Source organism: Geosmithia morbida, assembly GCF_012550715.1.
Source record: "Geosmithia morbida isolate 1262 chromosome Unknown scaffold_9, whole genome shotgun sequence".
NCBI classification, from domain to species: Eukaryota; Fungi; Ascomycota; class Sordariomycetes; order Hypocreales; family Bionectriaceae; genus Geosmithia; species Geosmithia morbida.
Window position 1 is genome coordinate 995,759 of NW_023336196.1, and position 24,792 is coordinate 1,020,550.

General features: G+C 48.9%; 9 protein-coding genes across 9 annotated transcripts; 5 read left to right on the forward strand and 4 right to left on the reverse strand.

Moving 5' to 3' along the window:
• Positions 1-1,888: 1,888 nt before the first annotated feature.
• On the forward strand, positions 1,889-3,669 carry GMORB2_7825 (FAD/FMN-containing dehydrogenase; the record flags this gene model as incomplete). The annotated part of the gene is made up of 2 exons (XM_035469790.1): positions 1,889-2,148; positions 2,202-3,669. 2 exons carry the CDS (start codon positions 1,889-1,891, stop codon positions 3,667-3,669), a joined length of 1,728 nt encoding a protein of 575 aa, XP_035320884.1.
• Positions 3,670-6,410: 2,741 nt separating this feature from the next.
• GMORB2_7826 (Aldo/keto reductase family) lies at positions 6,411-7,580 on the forward strand (the record flags this gene model as incomplete). Its single annotated transcript, XM_035469791.1, has 1 exon — positions 6,411-7,580. The coding sequence occupies one exon, from the start codon at positions 6,411-6,413 to the stop codon at positions 7,578-7,580; it is 1,170 nt and encodes a 389-aa protein (XP_035320885.1).
• A 395-nt stretch (positions 7,581-7,975) lies between these two features.
• On the reverse strand, positions 7,976-9,599 carry GMORB2_7827 (aldehyde dehydrogenase (NAD(P)+); the record flags this gene model as incomplete). The annotated part of the gene is made up of 3 exons (XM_035469792.1): positions 7,976-9,156; positions 9,224-9,423; positions 9,475-9,599. 3 exons carry the CDS (start codon positions 9,597-9,599, stop codon positions 7,976-7,978), a joined length of 1,506 nt encoding a protein of 501 aa, XP_035320886.1.
• A 643-nt stretch (positions 9,600-10,242) lies between these two features.
• On the reverse strand, positions 10,243-11,595 carry GMORB2_7828 (Pfam:DUF3468; the record flags this gene model as incomplete). The annotated part of the gene is made up of 1 exon (XM_035469793.1): positions 10,243-11,595. One exon carries the CDS (start codon positions 11,593-11,595, stop codon positions 10,243-10,245), a length of 1,353 nt encoding a protein of 450 aa, XP_035320887.1.
• An 836-nt stretch (positions 11,596-12,431) lies between these two features.
• On the reverse strand, positions 12,432-14,102 carry GMORB2_7829 (Amino acid transporter; the record flags this gene model as incomplete). Its single annotated transcript, XM_035469794.1, has 1 exon — positions 12,432-14,102. One exon carries the CDS (start codon positions 14,100-14,102, stop codon positions 12,432-12,434), a length of 1,671 nt encoding a protein of 556 aa, XP_035320888.1.
• A 925-nt stretch (positions 14,103-15,027) lies between these two features.
• On the forward strand, positions 15,028-17,193 carry GMORB2_7830 (primary-amine oxidase; the record flags this gene model as incomplete). The annotated part of the gene is made up of 2 exons (XM_035469795.1): positions 15,028-15,130; positions 15,191-17,193. 2 exons carry the CDS (start codon positions 15,028-15,030, stop codon positions 17,191-17,193), a joined length of 2,106 nt encoding a protein of 701 aa, XP_035320889.1.
• A 2,551-nt stretch (positions 17,194-19,744) lies between these two features.
• On the forward strand, positions 19,745-20,163 carry GMORB2_7831 (uncharacterized protein; the record flags this gene model as incomplete). Its single annotated transcript, XM_035469796.1, has 2 exons — positions 19,745-19,931; positions 19,991-20,163. The coding sequence occupies 2 exons, from the start codon at positions 19,745-19,747 to the stop codon at positions 20,161-20,163; spliced, it is 360 nt and encodes a 119-aa protein (XP_035320890.1).
• An 80-nt stretch (positions 20,164-20,243) lies between these two features.
• GMORB2_7832 (uncharacterized protein) lies at positions 20,244-21,571 on the forward strand (the record flags this gene model as incomplete). The annotated part of the gene is made up of 2 exons (XM_035469797.1): positions 20,244-20,503; positions 20,554-21,571. 2 exons carry the CDS (start codon positions 20,244-20,246, stop codon positions 21,569-21,571), a joined length of 1,278 nt encoding a protein of 425 aa, XP_035320891.1.
• A 600-nt stretch (positions 21,572-22,171) lies between these two features.
• Positions 22,172-23,707, reverse strand: GMORB2_7833 (uncharacterized protein; the record flags this gene model as incomplete). Its single annotated transcript, XM_035469798.1, has 6 exons — positions 22,172-22,234; positions 22,296-22,706; positions 22,758-22,840; positions 22,900-23,119; positions 23,194-23,547; positions 23,603-23,707. The coding sequence occupies 6 exons, from the start codon at positions 23,705-23,707 to the stop codon at positions 22,172-22,174; spliced, it is 1,236 nt and encodes a 411-aa protein (XP_035320892.1).
• Positions 23,708-24,792: the final 1,085 nt, after the last annotated feature.

The window sequence follows — 24,792 nt, forward strand, 5'->3', positions numbered from 1 at the left end:
GCTGACTAGAGTGAGTACTGAGGGGCATTTTTCAGGCTGCTGTCTGTCCAGCGTTGATGTAATCCATATGCAGTACTACATATACCAAGCACATGTATACATGCAGAATTGCCAAGCGTGGAGTTTCTTAGCCTTCAGCAATCTCATGGTGCCTCGTCCCGACACTAAAAGTGCAAATGTTGTGCGCGATGCCGTATACGAACAAGCTAAAAGCGCCCAGGAGGCGCATCGGATGGAACGCAATCTTGTCTGTAATAATACCTAGCAGATTCCATGTATGGGCCTTTTGCAAGGGCATTTGGGACAAGTTAGTAGACTTCTCACGTAACGTGAGAGTGTGTGGCTAGAGTGACCGGATTGTCGTCTAGTTGTCGTCTAGTGGTATCTGTGCGGCGTGAGCGCATCTGTGCTACATTTCCTCAAGTATTCCACGGACATCCGTATGCGGCGAAATGTTGTGGAATCGCCCCGTATGGATAACATACGAAATAAGTGCGGATTTTGCTGATCCGCCTGTGCCAGTAAGAGAAGGCAGTTCCGTCATGCAGGGCCGGACACATGGTGGATCGGTACGCATATGACCAGTCAAAGTCTGTTATTGACGATCCCTTAGACTGCAACTAGAAGAAACCACGTAAGAACTAACAAAGCCGATAGGTACATCTACTGCAGCCACCCCACTTGCTTACACACACAAAACACAAGCCGTCGTCCCAAGCCCTTCAACGCTATCAATCACGTAAAATGCGCCAAGCGAGTTTCTCTTAAGTGAACCCCCCCACGGCTTTCGATCCTGCCCAGCATTGGAGTAGGAGACTATCTGCGCCACTCCGTCAGTTTGTTATATTTGCCGTCCGGGATGATAACGTAGCTCGTACTTGTAGTACTGGGGATTTTTTGCTAATGACGGCCACCGTCGCCCACAGCCGCCGATGCTCGATTGAGGTCGTAGCCTCGTGGGACTGTACGCGAGTAGGCATGGTTCTCCCACAAGTAGGGATCGGCGGCAATGGACAAAGGTGCCGATCAGCCGACCGACTGGAGGATCCGTCGGTCAATAACAAAAAGCGCACTAGGTGGGCGAGCGAGTCAAAAATGATGATGCTGAGTACGGAGGAAGCCGGGGTGGTTTAGTAGCCCCCCGTTCATGTAGTACTGTCGCCAGGCACCGGCGCACGGATCATGGATGCACAGGGACTCCAGTGGGGTGATACGACGTATTGCGGACTCTTATTTGCGACTTGGACACAATGCATTCCCATACTCCGATGCCCATTGTCGGTCTTTTCGAGCCCTTCAATAGTTTCATATCGGGATCCTAGTTGCTATTAAGGCCAAGAAGAGCTCAGCCCCGATAACACGTCCTAGTAACAATATATTGCATATCCGGTAGGACGATACGTGTACGCATGGAACTAAAGACCTCTGATGGCGTTGTATTATTCGTATTCCGCAAAGAATAGCCTCAATCCTCAGAGCGTTATGTGTCCGTCACTCGGAGCTCATCCTTTATCGATCACTAGTCTATGGGACACGACAAGTGGGTTCCTTGGTACTTGTACTGGTAGCGTGCCTGGAATATGCATGGGCGTGCAGCATGAATGGTGGCGCCCAATGTTCGTTGTTAATGTCCGAACACGCGGAATCCTTCTACCATCTGGTCAGCTCAGGTGAGCGAGCACGAGGCACTAAGCAACGCCAGGCTCTCGTCTAACACATTTGTTCGGTCGTACGAATAACGCTCCTTGTCTTTGCGGCCACGCCGCATGTCTTGAGCCCAACGGGGTCTGTCGTGTTATTTCAATCGCCTTCCGCCGCTTACCTCTTTTCTTCTTTTTTCCTCCTCTCCACGCGCCTCTCCAGATTGTATCCTTAACCCACTGCGATCATGCTCTTGTCTGCTTTTTCTCTGCTGATTGCGGCCAAGGCCGCAATTGCGGTATCTATTCAACCGCGCGACACATCCTCCTGCAAGTGTCTCCCCCAGGATGACTGTTGGCCCTCAGCCGAGGAATGGTCCAAGTTCAACTCTACCGTCGGAGGACGCCTGGTGGCCACTGTACCGCTTGGGTCGCCCTGTCACGGCGACACGTATGATGAGGCACTCTGCACAGAGCTCCAGGACGAGTGGCTTTACTCAAGTGTGCAGTGAGTTATATATTTTCTCCCCACTGAAACTCCCTTGCGACACGACTGACAAGCGCACCGTTTCACAGCGTGAACTCTTCCTCGTCTGTCATGGCACCTCTCTTTGCCAATGCGAGCTGCGATCCGTTCACTTCCCGTAGCACACCCTGTACTCTGGGCAATTACGTCGTCTACTCAGTCGCCGTGTCCTCTTCCGATGATATCCGCAAGACAATAAGATTCGCTGATTCGCATAACATCCGCCTCGTCATTCGCAATACCGGGCATGACTACACTGGCCGCTCGACCGGAGCCGGTGCTCTCGCCATTTGGACCCACCACCTCAAGGGCACGGAGGTCCTGGATTGGGACGATGCCTTTTACAAGGGAAAGGCTCTCAAGGTCGGTGCTGGTGTTCAAGGCTATGAGGCTCTTGATGCTGCTCATGATGCCGGTCTCGTTGTCGTAACTGGCGAGTGCCCTAGCGTCGGCCTCGCCGGCGGCTACACCCAGGGTGGAGGTCACTCTGCCCTCTGCACCGAGTTTGGCCTCTCAGCCGACAACACCCTCTCGTTCGAGGTCGTCACGCCTAGCGGCGCCTTTGTTACGGCATCTCGCAGAGAGAACACTGACCTATACTGGGCCTTGAGTGGTGGTGGCCCGGGTACCTACGGTGTCGTCGTGTCCATGACGGTCCAGGCCCACCCTGACGCCAAGGTCGGAGGCTCCAAGTTCCTCATATCTGCCCCCTCGGACAACCCCGAGAAGATCTACGACGTCATCGATGCCTTCCACGCTGCGCTCCCTGATATTGTCGACTCTGGCGTCATGATCATCTACTTCTTCGGCACTGGCTTCTTCCAGGTTCCTGCCATGACAGCCTACGGAAAGTCGGCCGCACAGGTCAAGGAGATTCTCCAGCCTTTTTCCGACGCCGTCACAGCTCTCGGACTCCCATTTGAGCCCACCGTGACGGAGTTCTCCAGCTATCATGAGCACTACGACAACTACTGGGGTCCCTCGCCGGCTGGAAATATCCAGGTCGGCACTCAGCTTTTCGGAGGTCGTCTCATACCGCGTGCGCTACTGTCTGAATTCGGCCCTACCGCTCGCAAGATGGTCGAGATGAACGTCACCTTCATCGGCGTCGGGATGGACGTGTCTAAGTTCGGCAAGAACGGCTCCAATGCGGTCCTGCCTCAGTGGAGAGACTCTATTGTTCAGTCATCCCTGACTCTTCCCTACAGCTTTGACGTCCCTTTTGAGGAAATGGTTGCCGAGCAGAACCGCATTACTCAAGAAATCCAGCCCGTCATCGAGGCCGCCACCCCTGGTGCCGGTGCCTACATGAACGAGGCTGATTTCCAGCAGGAGAACTTCCAGGAAACCTTCTACGGCTCCAACTATGCCAAGCTGCTGAAGATCAAGAACAAATATGACCCCTGTTCTCTCTTCTACGTCCAGACCGGTGTTGGGAGTGAGGTCTGGGATGTTGCTAACGATGGCCGCATGTGCCGTGCAAGCACTCCCGCGGCTCATTGACTCACGAAAGGTTTATTGTGCGGAATTTTCAAATCCTGTCATCCTAGATACATATAGACTACATATAATATTTTTCACAACATGATGGCATCACGAGATACGTAACATATCTATATATGGGACTTCAAGTATCTTGATCAAGTGTTGGTAGCATAAGGCTTGTCGGATCAAACAGCTGAATAAGCCATCGGAAGAGGTTATTCGGATCTATTGCGACCCATTTTGCGACCCTGATGTGCAACCTCATTTTTCTTACTTATCTTCATAACACTCACTTACACTACGTGTCATATTTTTCCGCCATATACTAGTTAAGACAGCAGAGCTCGTCCTATAAAGGGATTTAGTAGGGGCGGTATTAGATCTAACACTACAAACATTAGGATCGATATAAGAGTTAGACCGTATAAGTAGAATAGCGAGGTTATTAAGCGAGGTTATTATTTAGTAAGTGCCACATTACAACGAAGCGTAAGAATTGCTCCCACTTGTCACATAAAAAGAGGTCGTTTCTCTTTTGTATGCTCTTGTAGTCTATCGGTGTGTGTGTACATTATTAGTTGGTTGTCTATGCGAGGAGGGATGTACCTAACGTTATTATAGTCGAGTCCTACTTACCTAATCTATAGAAAAAGTACATAGTAAAAGTATAATAAGTGCCCCTCACTAATAGAAAAGACTAAGTAGCCCACTTAACTAGAGGTTATCTAAGAAGGAAAGAAAAGAAAGGGATAGAAAAATGTGACGGTTGGTACGACTCTGGGCTATAGGGTAGTCAGAGAAGTGTCGGTTTTATATTGGCGAGGCCGTTAGGGCGTCTAACTAAGCAATAAGGTAGTTATAGTCGCAGGTGCTTATTATTAGGGAACTAGTTCTAACAGAAGCGTTAACTATTGTATTAATAGTTAAGTAAAGAGTGACTATACTATATAAATAAGGTTAACTATATACTATATAGTTTACCGTTATTATAGGTAAATAGCTAGTAAATTAGTTGCTAGTTCACTAGTGGTTCACGTGAAGACGTAGTGAACTATGTCGTAATGTTTCCTCTAGGCAGATCGTTAGTAGTGGAATAGTTAAGAAAAAAGTGGGGTGCACGTGAAGGTGTGACGGTTAGTACGACTCTATGCTACAGGGTAGTCAGAGAAGTGTCGGTTTTATGTTAGCGAGGCCGTTAGGGCGTCTAACTAAGCAATAAGGCAGTTATAGTCGTAGGTGCTAATTATAGAAGGAACTAGGGTTCTAAAAGAAGCGTTGACTATTATATTGATAGCTAGGTAAAGAGTGACTAGGCTATAGAAATAAGGTTAACTATATACTAGGCGATCGCTAGTATTCGTGAGGCGATTATAACGATCGTTCTAGTGGTCGCTACGATCCTATAGGCGATCGCAATGATCGTTACTTAGAACTAAGTGATCGCGTGTAAGTAGAAACGCTAGTGATGAGTAAGAAAATTATAGGGTACACGTGAAGGTCGCATAACGGGGGCCGTAATAGAAGGCCGCATAACGGGTCGTAATAAAAAAAAAAGAGATCAAAAAGGAAGGAAAAAGATTGTGTGACGTTTGGGTCAACTCTAAGCTATAGGCTAGATAGAGATGATATCGTTTTATATTAGCGAGGCCGTTAGGGCGTTAAACTAAGCAATAAGGCAGTTATAGTCGTAGGTACTACTACTAAAAGGAACTAGGGTTTTAGAAGAAGCGTTAACTATATTATTAATAGCTAGGTAAAGAGTGACTAGGCTATAGAAATGAGGTTAACTATATACTAGGCGATTAGGCGGTACCTATATTAATCGGTTATAGGTAAACATTCGATTTAATAATAATCGTAGTAATCGCCCTTAAGGTAATTCGTGGTGATTGTTACTAAAGCGGTATAATCGCGTGTAAGTAAGTATATTAATAAGTAAGAAAAAAAATATAGGGTGCACGTGAAGGTCGCATAACGGACCGTAATAATAATATTTAATACTATATAATACTTACCCTACCAATATATATAAGTTAATAGTATTTATAGTGCTCATTCTTGTATAGATATTATATTATTGAACAATCTCTTAGTGTCTTCTCTTTAATTAATAACCTTATTATCCTATTTATATAGTCTAACTATTATATTAATCCTACCGTTTATAGTATTATATCTAATACTATCCTTACTATATTGATATATAGACGAGCTTAGGTGTTCCGTTTTATTAGGGGAAAGCTCTAATCGTATCGGAATAACTTCTTCCGGTGGCTTATTCATCTATTTGATTCGACATAGCAATCTTAAATGATTTTTATTTGTCGTTATTTATTCGTACCCAAAGTACGTGGGGCTGGCCGCAGCGGGAGGACCCTAAACTGGTGATGAATCACAGTGACCTTTAGCGCCTGCCTATGCCTGGGACGTTCATGCTCCCGCGTAACAGTCACAACCTAGTGCCACGAATCCCCCGAGATAAGCTACCTAGACTCTGTTAGCGGCCAGTTTTCTCGGCGACGTACGAATAGGAAGGAACCCTTAGCTATTGCTAGCACCGTAACTTCTGTAGAAGGGAGCAACTTATTTCGGTGACAAAACTCGTTCCTGTCAACCTCACCTGATTTTCCTTCATCTTATTAGCGAGCGCTTGTCCACCAAACGGTCACAATTCATATATTGTGACAGAAGCTCTAGACACAACCGGAGCAGAGTACCTTAGAGCTCGTTGCGATCAGCCGTCGGCTAGTCAGACAGCCATGGCCTCTACAATACCCCCAGTTTCGACTGTCCTGCCCCCATTGATTCTCGGCACCGCGACATTCAACACGCAATACCACCCTGATCCTACACATATGCCCTACGAGCGCATCGTACGACGTGCCCTCCTCGACCATAAGATCGTCGCATTTGATACATCGCCATACTACGGGCCGTCTGAGATTCTTCTCGGAGACGCGCTCGAGTCTATCAACGCCCCACGATCATCTTATTTGCTCATTACCAAGGCCGGCCGCGTCGCCGCTGACACGTTCGACTACTCCCCAGCCTCCATCCGCGCATCTGTGCGCCGCAGCCTGTCCCGGTTACACTCCCCCTATCTCGATCTTGTATACGCCCACGATGTCGAGTTTGTCACCCCTGCTGAGGTCCTCGAGGCTGTCCGCGAGTTTCGACGACTCCGTGACGAAGAGGGGCTCCTGCGCTACGTGGGAATTAGTGGATACCCTGTGGAGGTCTTGGCGTCCCTGGCTGAGATGATATTGCGGGAGACGGGGGAGCCACTCGACGCTGTCCTCTCCTACAGTCACTTTTGTGTGCAGAATACTAAGTTGGGGGAGCCTGCCCTGCTCCAAAAGTTTGCAGACGCTGGTGTCGAGTGCCTGCTGAACGCAAGCCTGCTGAGCATGGGCTTGCTGACTACACGAGGTGTTGATGCCGGCCCCATGGCGCTGTGGCACCCTGCGCCGCACGAGCTGCGTCGTGTGTGTAACGAACTCAGGTACGTCGCCGAGGCGGATGGGGAGCGCCTTGAACAGGTATGCATCCACTGGTCCATGGAACATTGGGCCAAGATTGGGGGCTCCTTTGGCACCTGGGCCGTCCCAGTCAGGCATAGAGGCCAAGTTGCGCCGCAGTCGACGCGGCTAGGTATCAGCGTCATAGGTGTATCAACCGTCTCTGAACTCGATGAGACGTGGAACACGTGGTGTAGTGTCGTCGAGGAGTCTGCGACTGACGCCGAGCTTCGCAAGAGGGAGATGATATCATCCATGGTCGCTGAGAGGATGTGGCCACAGCTTGGAGAGTGGAAGAACTTCTCTTGGCCTTCTGGGCTCACTCAGTCGCGTCTGGGGAAAGGCAATAGTTTTGATAGCCAAGAGCCCCATCACAAATCGAATGGTTCTACCAATCTTTCGAAGATTTAACATAATTCTTCTGCAAACTCCTGGGGGCTCTGGAATGAAAATGGCCGGAATGAATTTACAAAAGGGAATTAACTATCCTCAAAAATAGAAAAATAGAATCATTAAACAATGTTAACGAACATACCGCTGTGCCCCAAGAAAACAAATGGCAATAATACTAGACGCCACACATCATCTCTCGAGATACGATGACTCTATTTCATATCGCCACACGTATGCTACTCGTTCGTAAACACAGGTAAGCCACCTTGGACTATTCTGTACCTCGAGAGACTACTCTCGAGAACATCGAGCCTTGCATATGTTCACTCCACATTCTTGGTCACGGTATGGAATAGTCTAAATCCATGCGCCTATTATGTCATAGCCCTTGTAAGATATCTCTATCCTATCCTTCAAATCTTGCTGCCCATATTCACGTGCACAGCCTTGATTTGAGAATAAGCCTCCAGACCGGCCTCTCCAAGTTCCCTCCCAATACCGCTCTGCTTCACTCCTCCGAACGGAATGCGAATGTCCGAATCTTGGCTGCTATTGATCCATACCATGCCAGCTTCAACGTTTTCGGCAACCCTATGTGCCCGTTCAATGTTGGTAGTGAAGACTGCAGACCCGAGGCCATAGGCCGAGTTATTCGCGAGCTCAAGAGCCTCGTCTTCAGTCTTGAATACGGAAACAACGACCACGGGTCCAAATATCTCTTCTCGGAACACCCTCATGTTTGGTGTCACGTTAGTGAAGACTGTAGGGGCGATGAAGAAGCCCTTTCCATCCCCGGCAACGTTTATGGGATGGCCACCGGTGGCCACAGTCGCTCCGTCCTCCTTGCCGATTTCAATGTATTTTAGGATTCGGTCGTATTGCACCCTGGAGATCTGGGGGCCCTGGTAAGTGTCTTCGGTCCATTGACTTCCCACCTTGCTGACCGCTTTAACAGTGTGTAGGAAGATTTTCATGAACTTTTCGTAGATGGTGTCCTGCACTAGGATACGGGAAGTGGCAGTGCATATCTGCCCCTGATTGGAAAATATACCAAGGTGAGCCCACCTAGCAGCCTGCTCGAGGTCGGCGTCGTCAAACACCATGAGCGGGGACTTGCCGCCTGTTTCGAGTGTAACATTCTTCAACGTTTTGGCGGCGGAGCTCATGACATGTGTAGCTGTTGCCGTGGATCCGGTGAATGCAATCTTGCTTACTAGGGGATGCTCCGAGAGCGAGGCCCCTGCCTCAGCTCCCAGGCCATTGATGATGTTAACCACGCCAGGGGGGAAGCCAGACTCCTTAATGAGACGGCCTAGAAAGAGGGCACTCAGAGGTGTCTGCTCCGCGGCCTTGAGGATAACCGTGTTGCCGCACGCCAGGGCTGGACCCAGCTTCCATGCTGCCATAGACAGTGGGTAATTCCAGGGGATAATTTGGCCGACGACGCCAATGGGCTGACGAATAGTGTAGGCAAATTTGAACCGTGTGGTGCTGATAGTCTGCCCAAACACCTTATCGGCCCAGCCTGCGTAGTAACGGAACGAGCTCACGCTCTCCGGAACGTCGCCTTCCAACGCTTCCGAGTACGTTTTCCCTACCCAATTGGTTAATGAGACTGCAATGGGAGAGACACGAGGGAAAGAATGGGGAGATGAGTATACCATTGTCCCAAGCTTCAATCGTCGCTAGAATTTCACGATTCTCCTCGATCAGGTCCGCGAGCTTGTTCAGTAGCAGGCCCCTATCGGTGGGACTCGTCCGTGGCCAGGCGCCGCGGCGAAAAGCCCGATCCGCCGCTCTTACTGCCTTGTCCACATCAGCAGCATCTGCAGCCTGCACTTCGGTAATGACAGTCTCAGTTCTGCTTTGGTTAGCTAGACGCATCCGATAACTTCTCGCTTTAGGTACGTACGCCGGGTCGACAGATGCAATAGTTTTGCCGCTGGACGCAGCAACAAACTCATTGTCGATGAAAAGGCCCGTTGGCTGCGTATATTTACGACCGTTGGGTGCTTGAAGTTCAACTGCTTGGGCCATGGTGCACAGAAATCGTCGAGCCCGTGGAACTTTAGTGCCAAGTCGATGCGATGATCGAATACACAATGATGAACTCAACATGTTTTGGCGTAGCAAAAACCTCAAATGAGGTCTGCTAGCTTTATAGGTCTAGTGCGGAGTTATACACTTCCGGTGCCAAATGTACGAGGACTGTATCTGTCGGTCCACAGATACCCACCAATGCTGTGCCCGTCGGTTTGGCGTTTGTGCTACGTAAACGACTACGATTATCAACTCGTGGCTGCGGGAGGCCCATTCGCGAGGAGAGATATCTCCACGGGGCTGGGCTCGAAACGTACCCAAAAGAGGCAAGAATCTTCCCTCGGCTCAAAATCAACGGTGCACAAAACTTGCCTTGTTGGGTCATAGCGAGTTAGGATACGAGCGGGGTTGATAATAATACGACTCTCAGAAGAAACATGTAATACATTCAGGCATTAATAGTACGTAAACAGCTATTACCGGACATTGTGCCACAAACAGCACTCGATAATAATACTAAGGAACCGACCAACAACTGACATTACTTGTTCAATGACTATTATCTCCAACCTGGAACTGGTCTATCTAGCTTGAGAGCAGAATTCTGTAGGTGACTATGCACGGACCATGTTCCTCGACGCTATAGAACAATTACGTGGTGGCTCAGATCAAAAAACATTTCCGCCCATGTCGCCATTAAATTTTGCGAACCCCATATACTTTCAAGGGCTCTAGTGACAGACCGCACCGAGGCAAATCTCATGTTATCATATAGGAAGCCCAGTAGCTCCAGGAATACCTCTTGTTGTTCTCTGAGGTGCGCATGTGCGCCTGCCACGCATAACGGAAATATGGCGCAGTTCAGGACCTTATTTGGCCTCGGTATCTCCAGTATGCAGTCAAGGCAAGACCGCACGTGTTGCTGGACAAGAGGGTGAAGAATAGGGAGCCCGCATATTGCCCGGTACAAATATATCAGGCCTGTATGTTGAAAGGCTCGGATCAAAGCAAAGGCGTGGACCGCTTCGATATTTCTTTTGACTAAGGCCTTATCCTCGCTGTCGGTATGCTTAGCAAGCGAAGCGTAAGCAGGGCGAAGCACCTCTTCGAAGGCGCGCACCTCGTCCATGGATAGGTGTGCAGACCCGTCCCGAATGGAAGAATAGTAGAAGGCAAGGGCAGACAGTTCGCGCAGGACAGAAGCGATCGACTGTCTATTCCAGGGATCTCGAGCCCACCAAACTGCCCCTTGGTCAACAGTGTGCCATATCGATGGGGGGTATAGAGGTGCCTTTCCATGAAGGAGCGCAGTCGTAAGATCGGCCGACACGAACTCGGAGAGTAGCATTTGAAGGGACTCTGGGGCCGAGACAAGAACTCTGTCTACCTCGCCCAGTTCTGATAGAATTGCTGCGACGCCTCGGTGGTGGCTGGCTGTGGACGATCCCTCTTGATTTGGGTCCATGAAGCCGTCGTGGAGGTACAGAAGGAGAACTGCAAATAGAAGGACGAGGAGGGAGCCGGAGCGGCTGCCGTCGCAACATCCATCAACTTCCGACTTGATTGCCGTAAGGCACTCGAGTCTCTTAGCATTGAACCGATGGCGGTCGACCTCGCCATTCTGCGATAGGCGATGAGAGCCCGCGAGAACACATGCTGACAGCAACACCACGCGGTACTCGAGGGCAACGGGAAGCGGCGGCGGACATGGAGACTCTGATGTCTGAAGCAGCGGCCAGACTCGACAGTGGAAGTAATCGAGAGCAAGCTTCTCACTAAAAATCAGTCCATCCTGTCCCAGCCCGGGAACCTGGTAGGGAGACGGCACATGGCGAACACTCGGTCGCGAACTCCATCGAATCAGCCGTGAGTTATAGTCGCACTTTGCACCAATCTTGACACAACGCTGGCAGACAGGCTTGACAAGGTCGCAGCGGGTCCGACGTTTTTTGCACGGCCAGCAGGAGCCTTCGACGACCCGAACACGCGCCATCTGTCGAAAATGCGCATATACCCGTGGACCATGTGGGGGAAGGCTATGTGCTTAACATGAGCACAAGGTACTATGGCATGGGTGCACTTCAAAAGACGTTATTGACCCGTGAAGCAATCAAGCCAAGATAAGATGATACACGTACGAGTAATGGTTGGAGATGGGCGTACGTAACCACCGAAATACAGGATACATATCTACTGCTGCACGACCCGAGTGGGCCCTGCGGTTAGCCGCACTTGGGAAATCCTGATAAACGACTGCTAACGTAACGTATCAGTGGTCACGATAAGACACCCAATCGCAAAAGTTGCACCCAAGTAGAGCTGACGCAAGACAAACCTGGGGAAATGCGCGTGGGATGGGTGGGATGCGCGGGGCTTGGTGAAGAAAAAAGATTCGCCTTCTAGTGGCGATGCCTGAAGGTGAAGGGTGGCCACAAAAACTACCGCATTGGGCTTGGTTCAAACATCCATCGGGGGCCAACCAGGTTTATGGGGCAGAATAGAAGGAGGGGACATGGGGTAATAATATCGAAGAACTTCTAATGTCTGGGCAAGTTGAAAGCGGAACCTCCAGTGCGCAAAATCCACACCCTCACATTTACCTACATGCTTTTTAGGGCGTATAGGTATATGCAATTTGCTGGTAGTCAGTTCGAAGTTTCGAAGCATATTGAGCAAGGAAGGGGATTTGTAGTAGGTCATGTGGAGATGCATATGAAACCATGAGGGAGGGGTTCGTACATGTACATACAGTCAAAGTACGATATTGGGAACGAAAATATGGGATTGAGCAAGAAAATTGATGGTTATGATATCTAAAATGACAAAATCTCAATTCGAGACTGATTCAGCCTTCTTGAAATCTTGAATAGTCTCCCCCTCTCCACTGTCTATTCCCTGCACATAGGATAACTCAAGTTGACGGGCTTGAATCCGGCGAGCCTCCCCCTCCTCCATGCGTAGATATGTCTTGTGACCCTTAATGAACCAAAATGTGAGAGATACGACGAGCATTATACCAAAGACGGCGATGGCATAATTCATGCTGGATCCAGTGGGATTGGGCTCCGATGGAAAAAGGAAAAATATGGTGGTGATGACGCAGTATGCAATGGAGATCCAGTTGATAAGAGGCCCAAGGCGGCCCAGGGAAAATTCGCTACCAGGGGGGAGCTTGTCGCGACCAACAACGAGAAGGACGATGATGGGCATCGCATAAGATACTGTGAGCGCAATGGTAGAAACGCTGAGAATGGCCTCGAGGACCGTGTCGGCAAAGGTGTAGAGTACGCCGACTAGACTGACGAGAGCACACTGGAGCCAGAGCGCACGAGTCGGAGCCTGCCAGTAAGAGTTGATGTCGCTGAAGTATATGCTCCATGGGATGCCTCCATCACGGGCAAACCCCCACGTCAAGCGGGAGCCTGTAGTCATGATACTGACTGCTTGACCAATGCCGTTGAATATAAACAGGGAAAGCAGCACAGATGAACCTTCGATGCTCATGACTTGGACCAGGAGGTCAATGAACGGAAATCCAGTTCCAGTGGTGGTTGAGTTGAGGACAGCATCTATATCCTGGATGCAAAAAAGACAGGCAACCATAAAAATAAATCCAGACAAGGCACCCATGAGCACGGACAACCACAGAACGCGGGGAACATTCTTCCGCGGCGCAGGAATCTCCTCCGCAAGATGGACAGCAGCATCGAAAGCTGTGAGACCATAGGCAGCCTGGACTAGGCCGACAAGGAAAGTGACGCCATCGCTCCACCCGGTCTGGTTTATCCATTCTCCAAAGACAAAGCCGGCTGACTGATACTGAAGCTTCTCCTTGATCCCAACGCATATGACGGGGGCGAGGGTAAAGACAAAGAAGAGGGCGATGAATGTGATGCCGACGAAATTATTGAACCATGGAAGAATGTAGTCGCGGCGACCGAAGGCGATATTGAGGACTGTGAGGAAGATGGTGATGGCGACGTACAGGAGGAAACTGATCCACCCGGTGCCGGCGTAGGCCCAGTCGGGTGTGTAGAGAACCTTCATGCTCAAGATGAAGTCGGCCATGAAGGCGTTCTGCGATGCTGCGATCGTCCACCATCCGAATGTATTGATCCAGGCACACATGTATGAAGTGAAACGGCCGAGTTCGCTGGGCCAGATGCGCGCCACCCAGTATGCTTGGCCAACGGCAGTAGGCATGCTACTGCAGAGTTCGCCCAGGGAAACGGCCACGCAAAGGTTGCACAGGGTCACCAGCACCAGACCCCAGAGAATTGTGACAGGGCCACCATTAGTGAGGCCGCTGCTAAGGTCTTGGGCGAAGACGGACCAAGTTCCCAAGATGCTGACAGCAAAGAAGAACATGCTCCAGGCGCTGAACTTGCGGCTGAGAGCCTGCTCATGGCCAAATTCGGCAAGGTCTGCCGCATCCTGGTCGACCTGGGAGTCGCGGGCAGGATGTATGGGCGGCGGCTGAGACTCAATTTCAGTATGCATGACTGCCGTTGTCGTCGTCGCCGTCGTTGTTGTTTTTGTTGTCGGTGCTGTAATGTAAGATCAATAATGACTAAAGCCCATTGTCATACCTTGGCCCCATTGGCAGAAGACGAAGACAGAGGAGAGATGAAATCCTGCGCCGCGATTTGTTTTCTTGTTATTATATACTAATACAATCATGGGAGGGCAATCAGAGATAGGAGAAGATGCAGCATTAATTACGATATCCTGTGCAACACGGAGGAGGCGATAACGCCCGCTTTAGCGTTATCATCATCACAGGTAATAATATGGGGTTGCTCGCGGCTCATACGGCCCAGCTGTTACCAGAGTACTCGTACATGTTTGTACATTACATATTAATACATGCTAAAACGTAACGACAGAGGTACAGAGTTTCTCCACCTAAAATCATGCCCCACTCGAGTGCTATTCATGTTCGATGAGGGACCAAAAACTTTCCAAATTCGAACCGCGCCAGGGACGATCCGTTATCTCGGCTTTATACTCCTACCCGGATTGGCTCCTGTGCTGCTCAGGCCAGTCAACCGCTCGACTCACAAACTCGTGTCATTAGCATACCCAATTATGAGCAATACTAGACCCAATCAGACCCACCATCGCCGCTTCGTGAATCCTTTTTGGTGGAGGCGAGAGGGCATGCCTCAGCGGGGCAAAGTTATGAAACTGGGACTTTGTTCAACCTAGTAACACAGCTTCAGGCGTTAAAGTCCTATATAAGCATTGTTTCTGGAGCTCTCGAAAATTTGCGGGAACAGATGGAGGAAAAGAACATCAAGACAACTATTTAGAACGTACGATAGCCAACATTTTCCTTCACATTTCTGCCGTCTGTTCAGCTCCCACGCCAACTAGTCACCCCTCCTGGATACCAATACGGTTCGCGTATGATCATTTCCCAATCATGATCCCGGACTCTTCGTCAATCGCTGGCTACACCATCTTCCGGAAAGAACCCAATGATCCAGTGCCGGACTTGTCAAGACAACGCCAGGTCCATCCTCTAGGTGGGACTTTCCTTCCTACCTGTCTACATATACACGTTACTCATCACTAATACAAACCAGATCAATTGTCGGTTGATGAGATCCGTGTTGCGTCGGAGCTAATCAAAGCGTACACATCTCCCAATATCATCAAGTTCAACTGCCTCACTCTGTACGAGCCGGAAAGAGCTGCTTACACTGCTTTCCGTGATGGCACGGGCTCAAAACCTGACCGCAAGGCGTTTGCAATTGTCATTTCGAAGGGCACAGCCCAGGTTTCCGAAGTCATCGTGAATCTTACTCACTCCGCTGTGGAGGGTTGGAAAGATGTTTATCATGTGGCACCGACTCTGACCTTGGAAGATCTCGACATATGCGAGCGGGTGGCCCGTAATGATGCGCGAGTCATACAGGCGTGTCGAGATGTCGGTATCACCAATATGGACAAGGTGTTCATCGATGCCTGGGCTATCGGCTTCGACCATCGATGGGGGATGGACCGCCGGTTGCAGCAAGGCATTGTCTACTACCGCAATTCACCTTCTGACAACCAGTACGCCCACCCTCTCGATTTTTCAGTCGTCGTCGACACTGAGAAGGAAGAGGTTCTCTCGGTGGATGTGCGACTTGTCAATGGTGAGCGAACACTGCCGCCCTTGAAGGAGCACAACTACATGCCTGAGTTCATCGGAGACTCGTACGACACGACCAAGCTTAAGCCGATTAACATCACGCAGCCTGAGGGAGTGTCATTCCACATGGATGGGAACGTCTTGAATTGGGCTGGATACAAGATGCACGTTGGGTTCAACTATCGCGAGGGCCTCGTCCTTTCCGACGTTTCCATATATGATCCTTATGAGAAGCGTGATCGCTCTCTGTTCAACCGCATTAGTGTGGTTGAGATGGTGGTACCTTACGGTAACCCTGATCCTCCTCACCACCGCAAGCATGCCTTCGACGTCGGTGAGTACGGATCTGGTCTCATGACAAATTCGCTGAAGCTCGGATGCGATTGCAAAGGTGCCATTCATTACATGGATGCCATCATGGCCACCAGCAGCGGTGACCCAGCAATTGTTGAGAATGCAGTTTGCATTCATGAGGAGGATAACGGAATTCTCTACAAGCACACTGACTACCGTGATGGCACTGCTGTGTCTGCCCGAGACCGCAAACTCATCGTCTCTCAAATCATCACCGCGGCTAATTACGAGTATGCCTTTTACCACACGTTCATGCTGGATGGAACCTACAAGCTCGAGATGAAGCTCACCGGGATGCTGAACACGTATTGCATGCATCCATCGGAGTCTGCTGCCCCGTATGGTACGGAGGTTGCCCCGGGCGTCAATGCACACAATCATCAACACATTTTCTCACTTCGAGTCGATCCTTCGGTTGACGGCTCAGACAATTCTGTCGTTCAAAACGACGCTGTCCCCTCCGATGCACCGGTGGGGTCTCCAGAGAACTTGTACGGAAACGGGTTCTACTGCAAGAAAACTCCCCTTCTCACGGCAAAAGACGGTGCTGCAAGGTACTGTCACGAGACGAGCCGCTCGTGGGACATTATCAACCCGAATGTCATGAATCCCGTGGCTAAGAAGCCTGTCGCGTACAAGATTCTCAACAGCAGCTGCCCTGCACTTCTCGCCAAACCCGGCAGCATGCTTTGGAAGCGTGCAGCCTTTGCCCGAGAAAGCCTCTGGGTTGTGCCGTATCGAGACCACTTCATCTTCCCTGCCGGTGATTATGTCTGCCAGTCCACCGGAGAGGTTGGCCACCCATACAACAAAACCATTGAGGATTTTGCGGTGGAAGAAGAATCAATTGTCAATCGAGACATTGTGTGTTTTATCCAGTTTGGGCTTACACATTTCCCCCGCACTGAAGATTTTCCGGTTATGCCAGCCGAGCCGGTGAGCGTCATGCTTAGGGCCTCGAATTTCTTTGTGAAAAACCCGGCACTTTGGGTTCCGCCCTCAAATATCAACTCTGATAACACCTCAAGTGCTGCATTTCCTGAGGAGAAAGTTCGGACTTGCTGTGCTGGAAATGTTTCCGTGGGAAGCAAGCTCTAGAGGGTCTCATACTAGCAGCAATAGATCTGAAAATTTTTGCCATGTTTTCAACTACGAAGAATGATTCTCTGCCTGCACGGTTTCAGCCACGCGGTGAATGTATGCGGTTGCCCTTATTTAGTCTATTTATCTAAGTTATTGGTGGTTGAAGCTTTAGTCTGAGCCATCTTATTCTCCATGGTTACATGCTGAGCCCATACTGAGGACAGATAGGCTCCATAACTCTTGGTCCGACGGTGCCGCTTAGCGGTATATCAGCCTGGCGTAATACAGCTTATTCCGAGAAACCATGAAGATAGCTTAGGGCGTGATCATCAATAGGTGTACTTGCGTAACCTTTTCGCCAATCCTCTAGTAGAAGCTAATTTCATGAGGATAGTGGCACACTTAGTCCTTGTCTCTCCACACTTTTGCTTCATGCAACGAAAAGCTTTATATGATGCATGGACTTCTATGCCACAGAAGATGCCTTAGACGAACCTTTCACAGTTCACGGTACTAACAAAATAAATGACCCAGTTAGACGTATGTATCAACGTACTAGACCAAAGATCCAAATCCTGATCAACAGCCCAACTGGCAGCGCTCTTTCTGGTTTAACATGCATGCTTGCCTTCCAGTGGTGGTACCGATTAAGTGGATGCACCGTTCCACGAGGCCCTGGACTATCTACTCCCATATCAATATAGACGAATCCCTGGAGCTTGTCCCTGAAGCATGTATTGATGGCCCCATCTTCGGTACGGGTCCCTGATGACGCCCCGGATACTACATATTACCGTATGCGACTTGCAAAGCCCGCAAGTTTAGATGTGAAATCGCGTAACCAGTCGCTTCAATTCCATATACTCTACTTTCCATCTAATAACCACGTTACTAGACTGCGGCGTGCTTGCACATGCTTGATTTTTCGATATTAGTGAAGTATGATTGATTTACCACAAGTCGTCCAGGTGATAATCCAGCCAACCGACAGCCGCATTTTTTCGTCTGAATGCCCACACCCCCATGTAAGTACACTTCCCAGGGTAGATTCACAATTTATTTCATATCAAGAAATCACTGGCAAGTTTAAATTTTGGTATAAATTCAAGAGCCAGGTGGTTTAACTTGATACAAAATATTCTATCTATGTCTACAGATATACATACATATATATATATATATACATATACATAGCGCCCCGCCAATTGCAACCAGTTGTGTACATTGACTTGCACCACCTACTTGAGATTGAGACGTAATAAGAGCCTTGCTCCTCTTCCTTTTGCAATATATATCCAATTAAAAAACAGCCAGCAAAAGCAGTTAACGCAGTTGATACAATAAACATGATAGTGGGAGCTATATATCTAGAAATGGTTACTATAGTAGTACCAATAGTGGAAGGTTGCCAGAGTAGCTAAAATATACCATTTAGAAAATTAGAAAAATTGGAAAGTCCGTTTTCGCTCTTAAGGTGTCACTGTAACACGGTGCTACCCTCATCACAGGAGTGAGTTCCACTGGCGTTGTCTACAACTTACAAATTTGTGAACTTGCCCGATTGCACAAACAAGCTAATTTATGCGGTAGAGACATCAGCGAGACATGTCATCTGAATATTTGATTGATCTCGTTGCTAATTGGAGATAGAGATCCATCAATCGCAATGCAAGCATACGTGGGACTGTATCCTGCTTATCTACCTATATGATACATTAATACCGTGGAATACGCGGTATGAATGAGGATCACTGCTGGATGGGAGAGGGGCCGATAGGTTTAGATCGAAAAGGACATGTGGAGTCTAGTCAACAATATGCTAAGCTACACGTGCTATTGGCCCTACAGGGGAAAGGGGCGCCTCAGTGCTATTGAAGGACGACAGCTTGAATTTGGCCCAGGCTTCTGAACAATTCACTGCGGCCTTGTCTGCGTGCCTAACTGGCGTTGACAACTGGTCAGTGACAAACGTGTGCCATGTACGGATACCAAAGTCGTACACGTATGATTGCCCGTATTAGCTGTGCGCATGACCAGTACGAGAGATAGAGGGAGCTTGGAACTTGAGGTCAACAGCGGGGTACCCGCCACCGGGAAGGTACTTTTGCCGATCGGCATAGCTCAGTTGATATGATGGGAAGGCACTAACGGATGAGACGGCAGACTATCATCCATTGTGCATGCTTACGACAATGCAAACGGTATTCGTATCCACGAGTACGTCGTAATAAAAGCCCAGTCCTTTTTTTTATAACTCACTCTATTTCATCGGCCAACCGGCACAGGAACCTTTGAAGTATACACGGTGCTACTGGCCAGGTGGGAACAACCATTAGAGGTTAGAAGACGAGTGGCGTGAGGCAGAGACGGGTTCATTGGCAGTGACTTTCCTCTGCCGCCAGTCGTGGTCCCACAGAGACGGGAACGGCGTGTCTACCGTACGTCACACACGACAAACGTCATACTACCATTTGCATATATATAGTAGAGCCAGCTACCAACCAGGCGACTAGAGACACGGCCTTGCATCTGTGTTATCGTCTGCTGTCATCCCATAGTAACCATCATGTGGTTCTCGAGGGTTACTCTAACATTACTTGTTGTAACAAGTGTTGTCGATGGGAAGAAGCATTGGACACAGCGTGATTGGGTCGAGCACCTGAGCAAGCGACAACAGCTGCAGCACGAGACGCAACCCAAGGTCGCAAAGCGTGAAGCTGTAGAGTCTAAGTTTCTGAACCTGGATTCTAAGAGTATGTTGGGAAAATACGTACAGACCCGTGTTCGACGAGGCGATATTAACTGCAATCAGAATTCTATGTTGACGGGACGTCCCTCCCCGAAGTCACCTTTGACGCCGGCGAATCGTATGCAGGGACTCTGCCAAATGATGAGAATGGCGACTTGTTCTTTTGGTTCTGGCCCACAACGGCCAAAGACGAGCCTAAAGAAATCATCCTCTGGCTCAATGGAGGTGTAAGTTAGATGTACCCGCCTGCCTCAGCGAATAATCAAAGAGACAACGACGTGTAAGAGCTAATAATGAGTAGCCTGGGTGCTCATCTATGGATGGCTTCTTCAAGGAGAACGGTGCCATCTTATGGCCCAGCGGATCGCCCTATCCCGTCCTGAACCCTTGGAGCTTCCACCATCTCACCAATGTTGTCTGGGTCGACCAGCCAGTCGGAACTGGGTACAGCCAGGGAAACGTAACGGCCCAGGACGAAGGCGACATCGCAAGGCAATTCCTAGGGTTCTGGAAGAACTTCATAGATACGTTTGAGATGGAAGGCTACAAGGTTTACATCACGGGCGAGTCATACGCGTAGGTTGAACTACTTGACTGGTTACTTCATCGGCTAACACGACGTATAGTGGAATGTACTGCCCTTACATTGCTCACGAGATGATCAAAGCCAACGACAGCAAATACTTTGATGTTGACGGCATGATGATATACGATCCCTCCATCGGATCGGGTATTCTTACCGAAATGTCTACCAAATATTTCCACGATAGTTGGAAGCACGCCATACCTCTCAACGACACTGCCGCAGCAGCTCTGGAGGAGATGGCCGACAAGTGCAATTACACAACCTACCTGGATGAGTACCTCACCTACCCACCTTCAAAGGCCCAGCCTGACGTCGACACTCTTCCAGCCGCATCGGACGAGGAGTGCGACGCGCAGAACTTTCTAATCAACGCAGCCCTCGAGATAAACCCGGGATTCAACCTGTACCAAATTACCCAGCTACCCCCCGTCCCGTGGGATGTTGAAGGATTTCCCTATTCAGACTTCTATACCTACCCCAACACGTCTATTTACTTCGACCGACCTGATGTCAAGAAAGCACTGCATGTGTCGGAAAATGTGAAGTGGGAGATTTGTAGCACTGGGTCGGTGTTTGTCGGCGGAGATTCGTCGCTTCCATCAGCCCTGCACGAAATTCCCGCCGTTATTGAGAGCACTAACAACGTGCAGATCCACCACGGCGTCCTGGACTTTGTCCTCACTGTTAATGCCACTCTACTTACCATCCAAAACATGACGTGGAATGGCGCCATGGGCCTGAGCGAAATGCCACGCGAGCCACTGTTTGTGCCCTACCACGAGAATTCATTTGTCCCCACATCGGCTGGTGCTGGTGTTCTGGGCTCATGGGTCGAGCAACGGGGTCTCACTGTTGGAATCGTAACCCTCACTGGGCACATGATCCCCGAGTGGGTACCGGGTATAGCTTTCAGGCAGATCGAAGTGCTCCTGCGCAGGGTTGAGAACCTAGCCAGCACAAAGCCTTTCCCGCAGTCACCCAAGTCCCCCCAGCCCAAGGCCAGCGGACTTGGACGAGGCACAGCGGGCACCAACTGGGGACGCGTTTTAAAGACATAAATGCGGCGTCCTTTCACGAGCCTTGGGGTGGCCCTTGTATATGTGTTTGTTATACATATCTAGGTATATAGCCCAGTCCAGGAAAGCTAGGATAATTGGATATATTGCAAAACCATGACCCCGGAAGGATAACGGTTACTGAATATGTATAGTTCCTAGTAAGGCAACTTGTGTCGGACATCGAGTTTGCTCGAGGTAGGAAGGGAATGAGGTAAGTGACAAGATTCGCTAGTTGACAGCGACGAGTATAGAGGTAGTGGTGAAGGTACCAGCACTAACGGCTATCTATTCTCTGAGGTCCGCACTATAAAGATGGAAATATAGCTACCCCCTCACTTACCTCGCTACTCTCCCCTCCCAAGCAGACTCGTTGTCTGATAGAAATCCATCTTCCCCACTTCCAGTAGGAACCCACCAATAAGTCCCGACAACATGCTGGCAACGCATGGAATCCCCAAGTAAAACTAGTCTCTCAGGTGGAAAGCTCCTGGAGTGGATTATGGGACAAGTTGTCCTTGGTGGCCAAGGGGCTATGCAGCTCAAACCGCTCAGCTTGATGTGGCATCTCTATTATCCCCTGGCCAGTCAATTCGGACTGGTTCATATGCCCATGAGGGAGCGCGGTAGATTCCCTATTGTCCCCATACAACTCAGGAGTGCCGTCTTTTTGTGAACCGTGTATAGGAATAACACCTCGCATCGCCTTTTTGTGTCTACGACGCACAAAAAGCCCGATTCCAATGATAGCAAGCAGAGCCACGATGCCGCCAATGACACCACCAACAATCGCACCTGTCCTGTTGAAACCGTTGCCGCTAGACTTGCTGTCATCATCTGAGCCTTGCCCATCCCCAGTTTCCGAAGGCATTGACGCTGTTTGGCCTGTACGCGACTTTGTAGCTGATTGTGCCGTTGAGCTCGAAACCGATACCTGGGCAACGACGTCACTCGCGGCAGCACTGCAATAGAAATCAAGAACACCGAGAGCAGAGTTCACATCATCTGTGGCTGTGTTATCACATTCCATCATGACCTCAGATGTCAGGGTAAGAGAGACCCTGGCCCTCATGCCAGATTTGAGGCAGACACATGATGCCAGAGCCTGTGGGCCAGCCGCGCAAAGAAAATTGGTTTGCTACACGGGTCAGTATTCCTTTATAAGGACATCGGGTTAAATTCCACTAACTTCAAGGATAGCGTAGGAGACGCCCGATCGAGCGCAACTGTTCAAAGACGTGTAATCTGGCAGGTCCGTGATGTGGTACGTCACTTAACTACCCCGTAAGCAATTGGCTCATGTCCGTTCAAGGCAAAGAGGCTCCACTTACTGTCGCCTGGAGGGCTCTCAGGTCGCGCAAAAGAAGTAGTTCCGTCGTTCATGGCGCAATAATCTTCAAAAAAGCGGTATGCAGACGTGACGTCCTCGTCATTAGAGCACATAGATCGCACCGTCGCGCTAATCGTCTCGCTCACTTCCTCGAGAATACGGCTCTTGCTACACACACAAGGCGCAAGAAGGCTTGCTTCCACTGGGCACAGGGACAAGGACTATTCATCGTCGGAATATATCAGCGTGAATATCCTCTGAGGGTTTGTGGACGAACCATTCCCCTCTATCGTACCTCTTGCATCACTGCCGAAGACAAACCAGATGAAGCACAAGGTGCTAAGGAGGCCATCTCGGACAAATTTGTAATGTAGGCATTGACTTTATTCCTTGTTGGGGTCGAGAACTTGACTTCCTGACCTGGGGTGCAGTATTGCTTAAACACTCGCGAAGCGCTCGATTGCTCCTCGCTTGCAGCTATGCCGCCACACCCAGCACTTATGTCACTCGATATAGATGAAGTAACTTCATCAAGTCGGGCATTGTTAGAGCAGATACAAGACTGGAGCTCTTCTTGGCCGAGACCACAGCTTGCCGTGTAAGGCTGTATGCCAATGTTGTAGGACAGAGCGGAGGAAGCGCACGGTGCCTAAGGGTCATCATCAACATCGGAGTGCAGGGATATTTCATGATGGTGCACGCACAAGCAGGCTATAAGCCGCAAGATCAGTCACATACTCAGCCGCAGCATATACGACGTACGCGGGGAACACGCCGTGAACGACAGACAACATGAATAGGCGCAGCATTATGAGCAGTGACTGCAACGAGTCAACACGCTTGTTGCTAGAATTGAGGCAAGGTGAGGCAATTCGAATAATAGTCCGCAAAGTATGTAAAAAGGGGAAGGATGACCGATTGTCACTCACCCTCAAAATTAGGACCCCATTCTGCCTCGTTGTGGCGCCGGTTTAACGCCAATCTGGGCGGGACTAGTTCCTTGGCGAAGCTAAAGCGGATGTTATAGCTTACAGAACGAGGTTGCGACACACACGAGTGGTAAGTCAGCACACCCATTTTTGGAACACTATTATATAAAGAGGTCGTGTTCTCTTTTGTGTGTTATATGGTCTGCCAGTATGTGTGTGTGTGCTTGGTTTGTTATTGCTAGGAGGGACGGATCTAACGTTATTATAGTCAAATCCTGACTACTTAAATCGGGTGATTTAACTGTCGATTTATTAAACGACTATATAAAGCTCTAGCCCACTTATCCCCGATAGGGGGTATATGAACACTTTAGAAAACCGTAATCTAATATTTGAATTGTTCTATTCAAAACATAAAGTAATAAATTATAATCCCATAGTAAAGGAAATAATATTTACTAATCGTATATTATATATTTAGAAGTAATGTCATACTTGTTATATATATTAAAGGTAGTTAAGGTTTTATATAATTTTAAATTCTTATCTTATTATATTTAAGATAAACTTAATAGCTTTATAGTCGAGTCCCGCTTACCTAAGCTATATATATATTTTCTATTATAATAATTATAATAGGATAAGAACTTAATACTATATAATACTTTACCTACCTTTTATATATATATAGGAGTGTTATTAGTATATTCTCCTATACGCCCCTACTTTAACTTATAAACGGTTAGGTCCTAGAAGAATAATAAACGATTCTTAAGAGAAATCTTATATATATTAAATCACACTCTCTATCTATAATATCTAGCACTATCTTTATCTAATATAATATAGATATCTCTACTATTTAGGTTACTATATAACCTTAAAAAATATAATAATATAGATAAATAAATATAAATTTAGACCCTATAGTTATCTTTAAATCTCTTTTCTATCTCTAACCTATA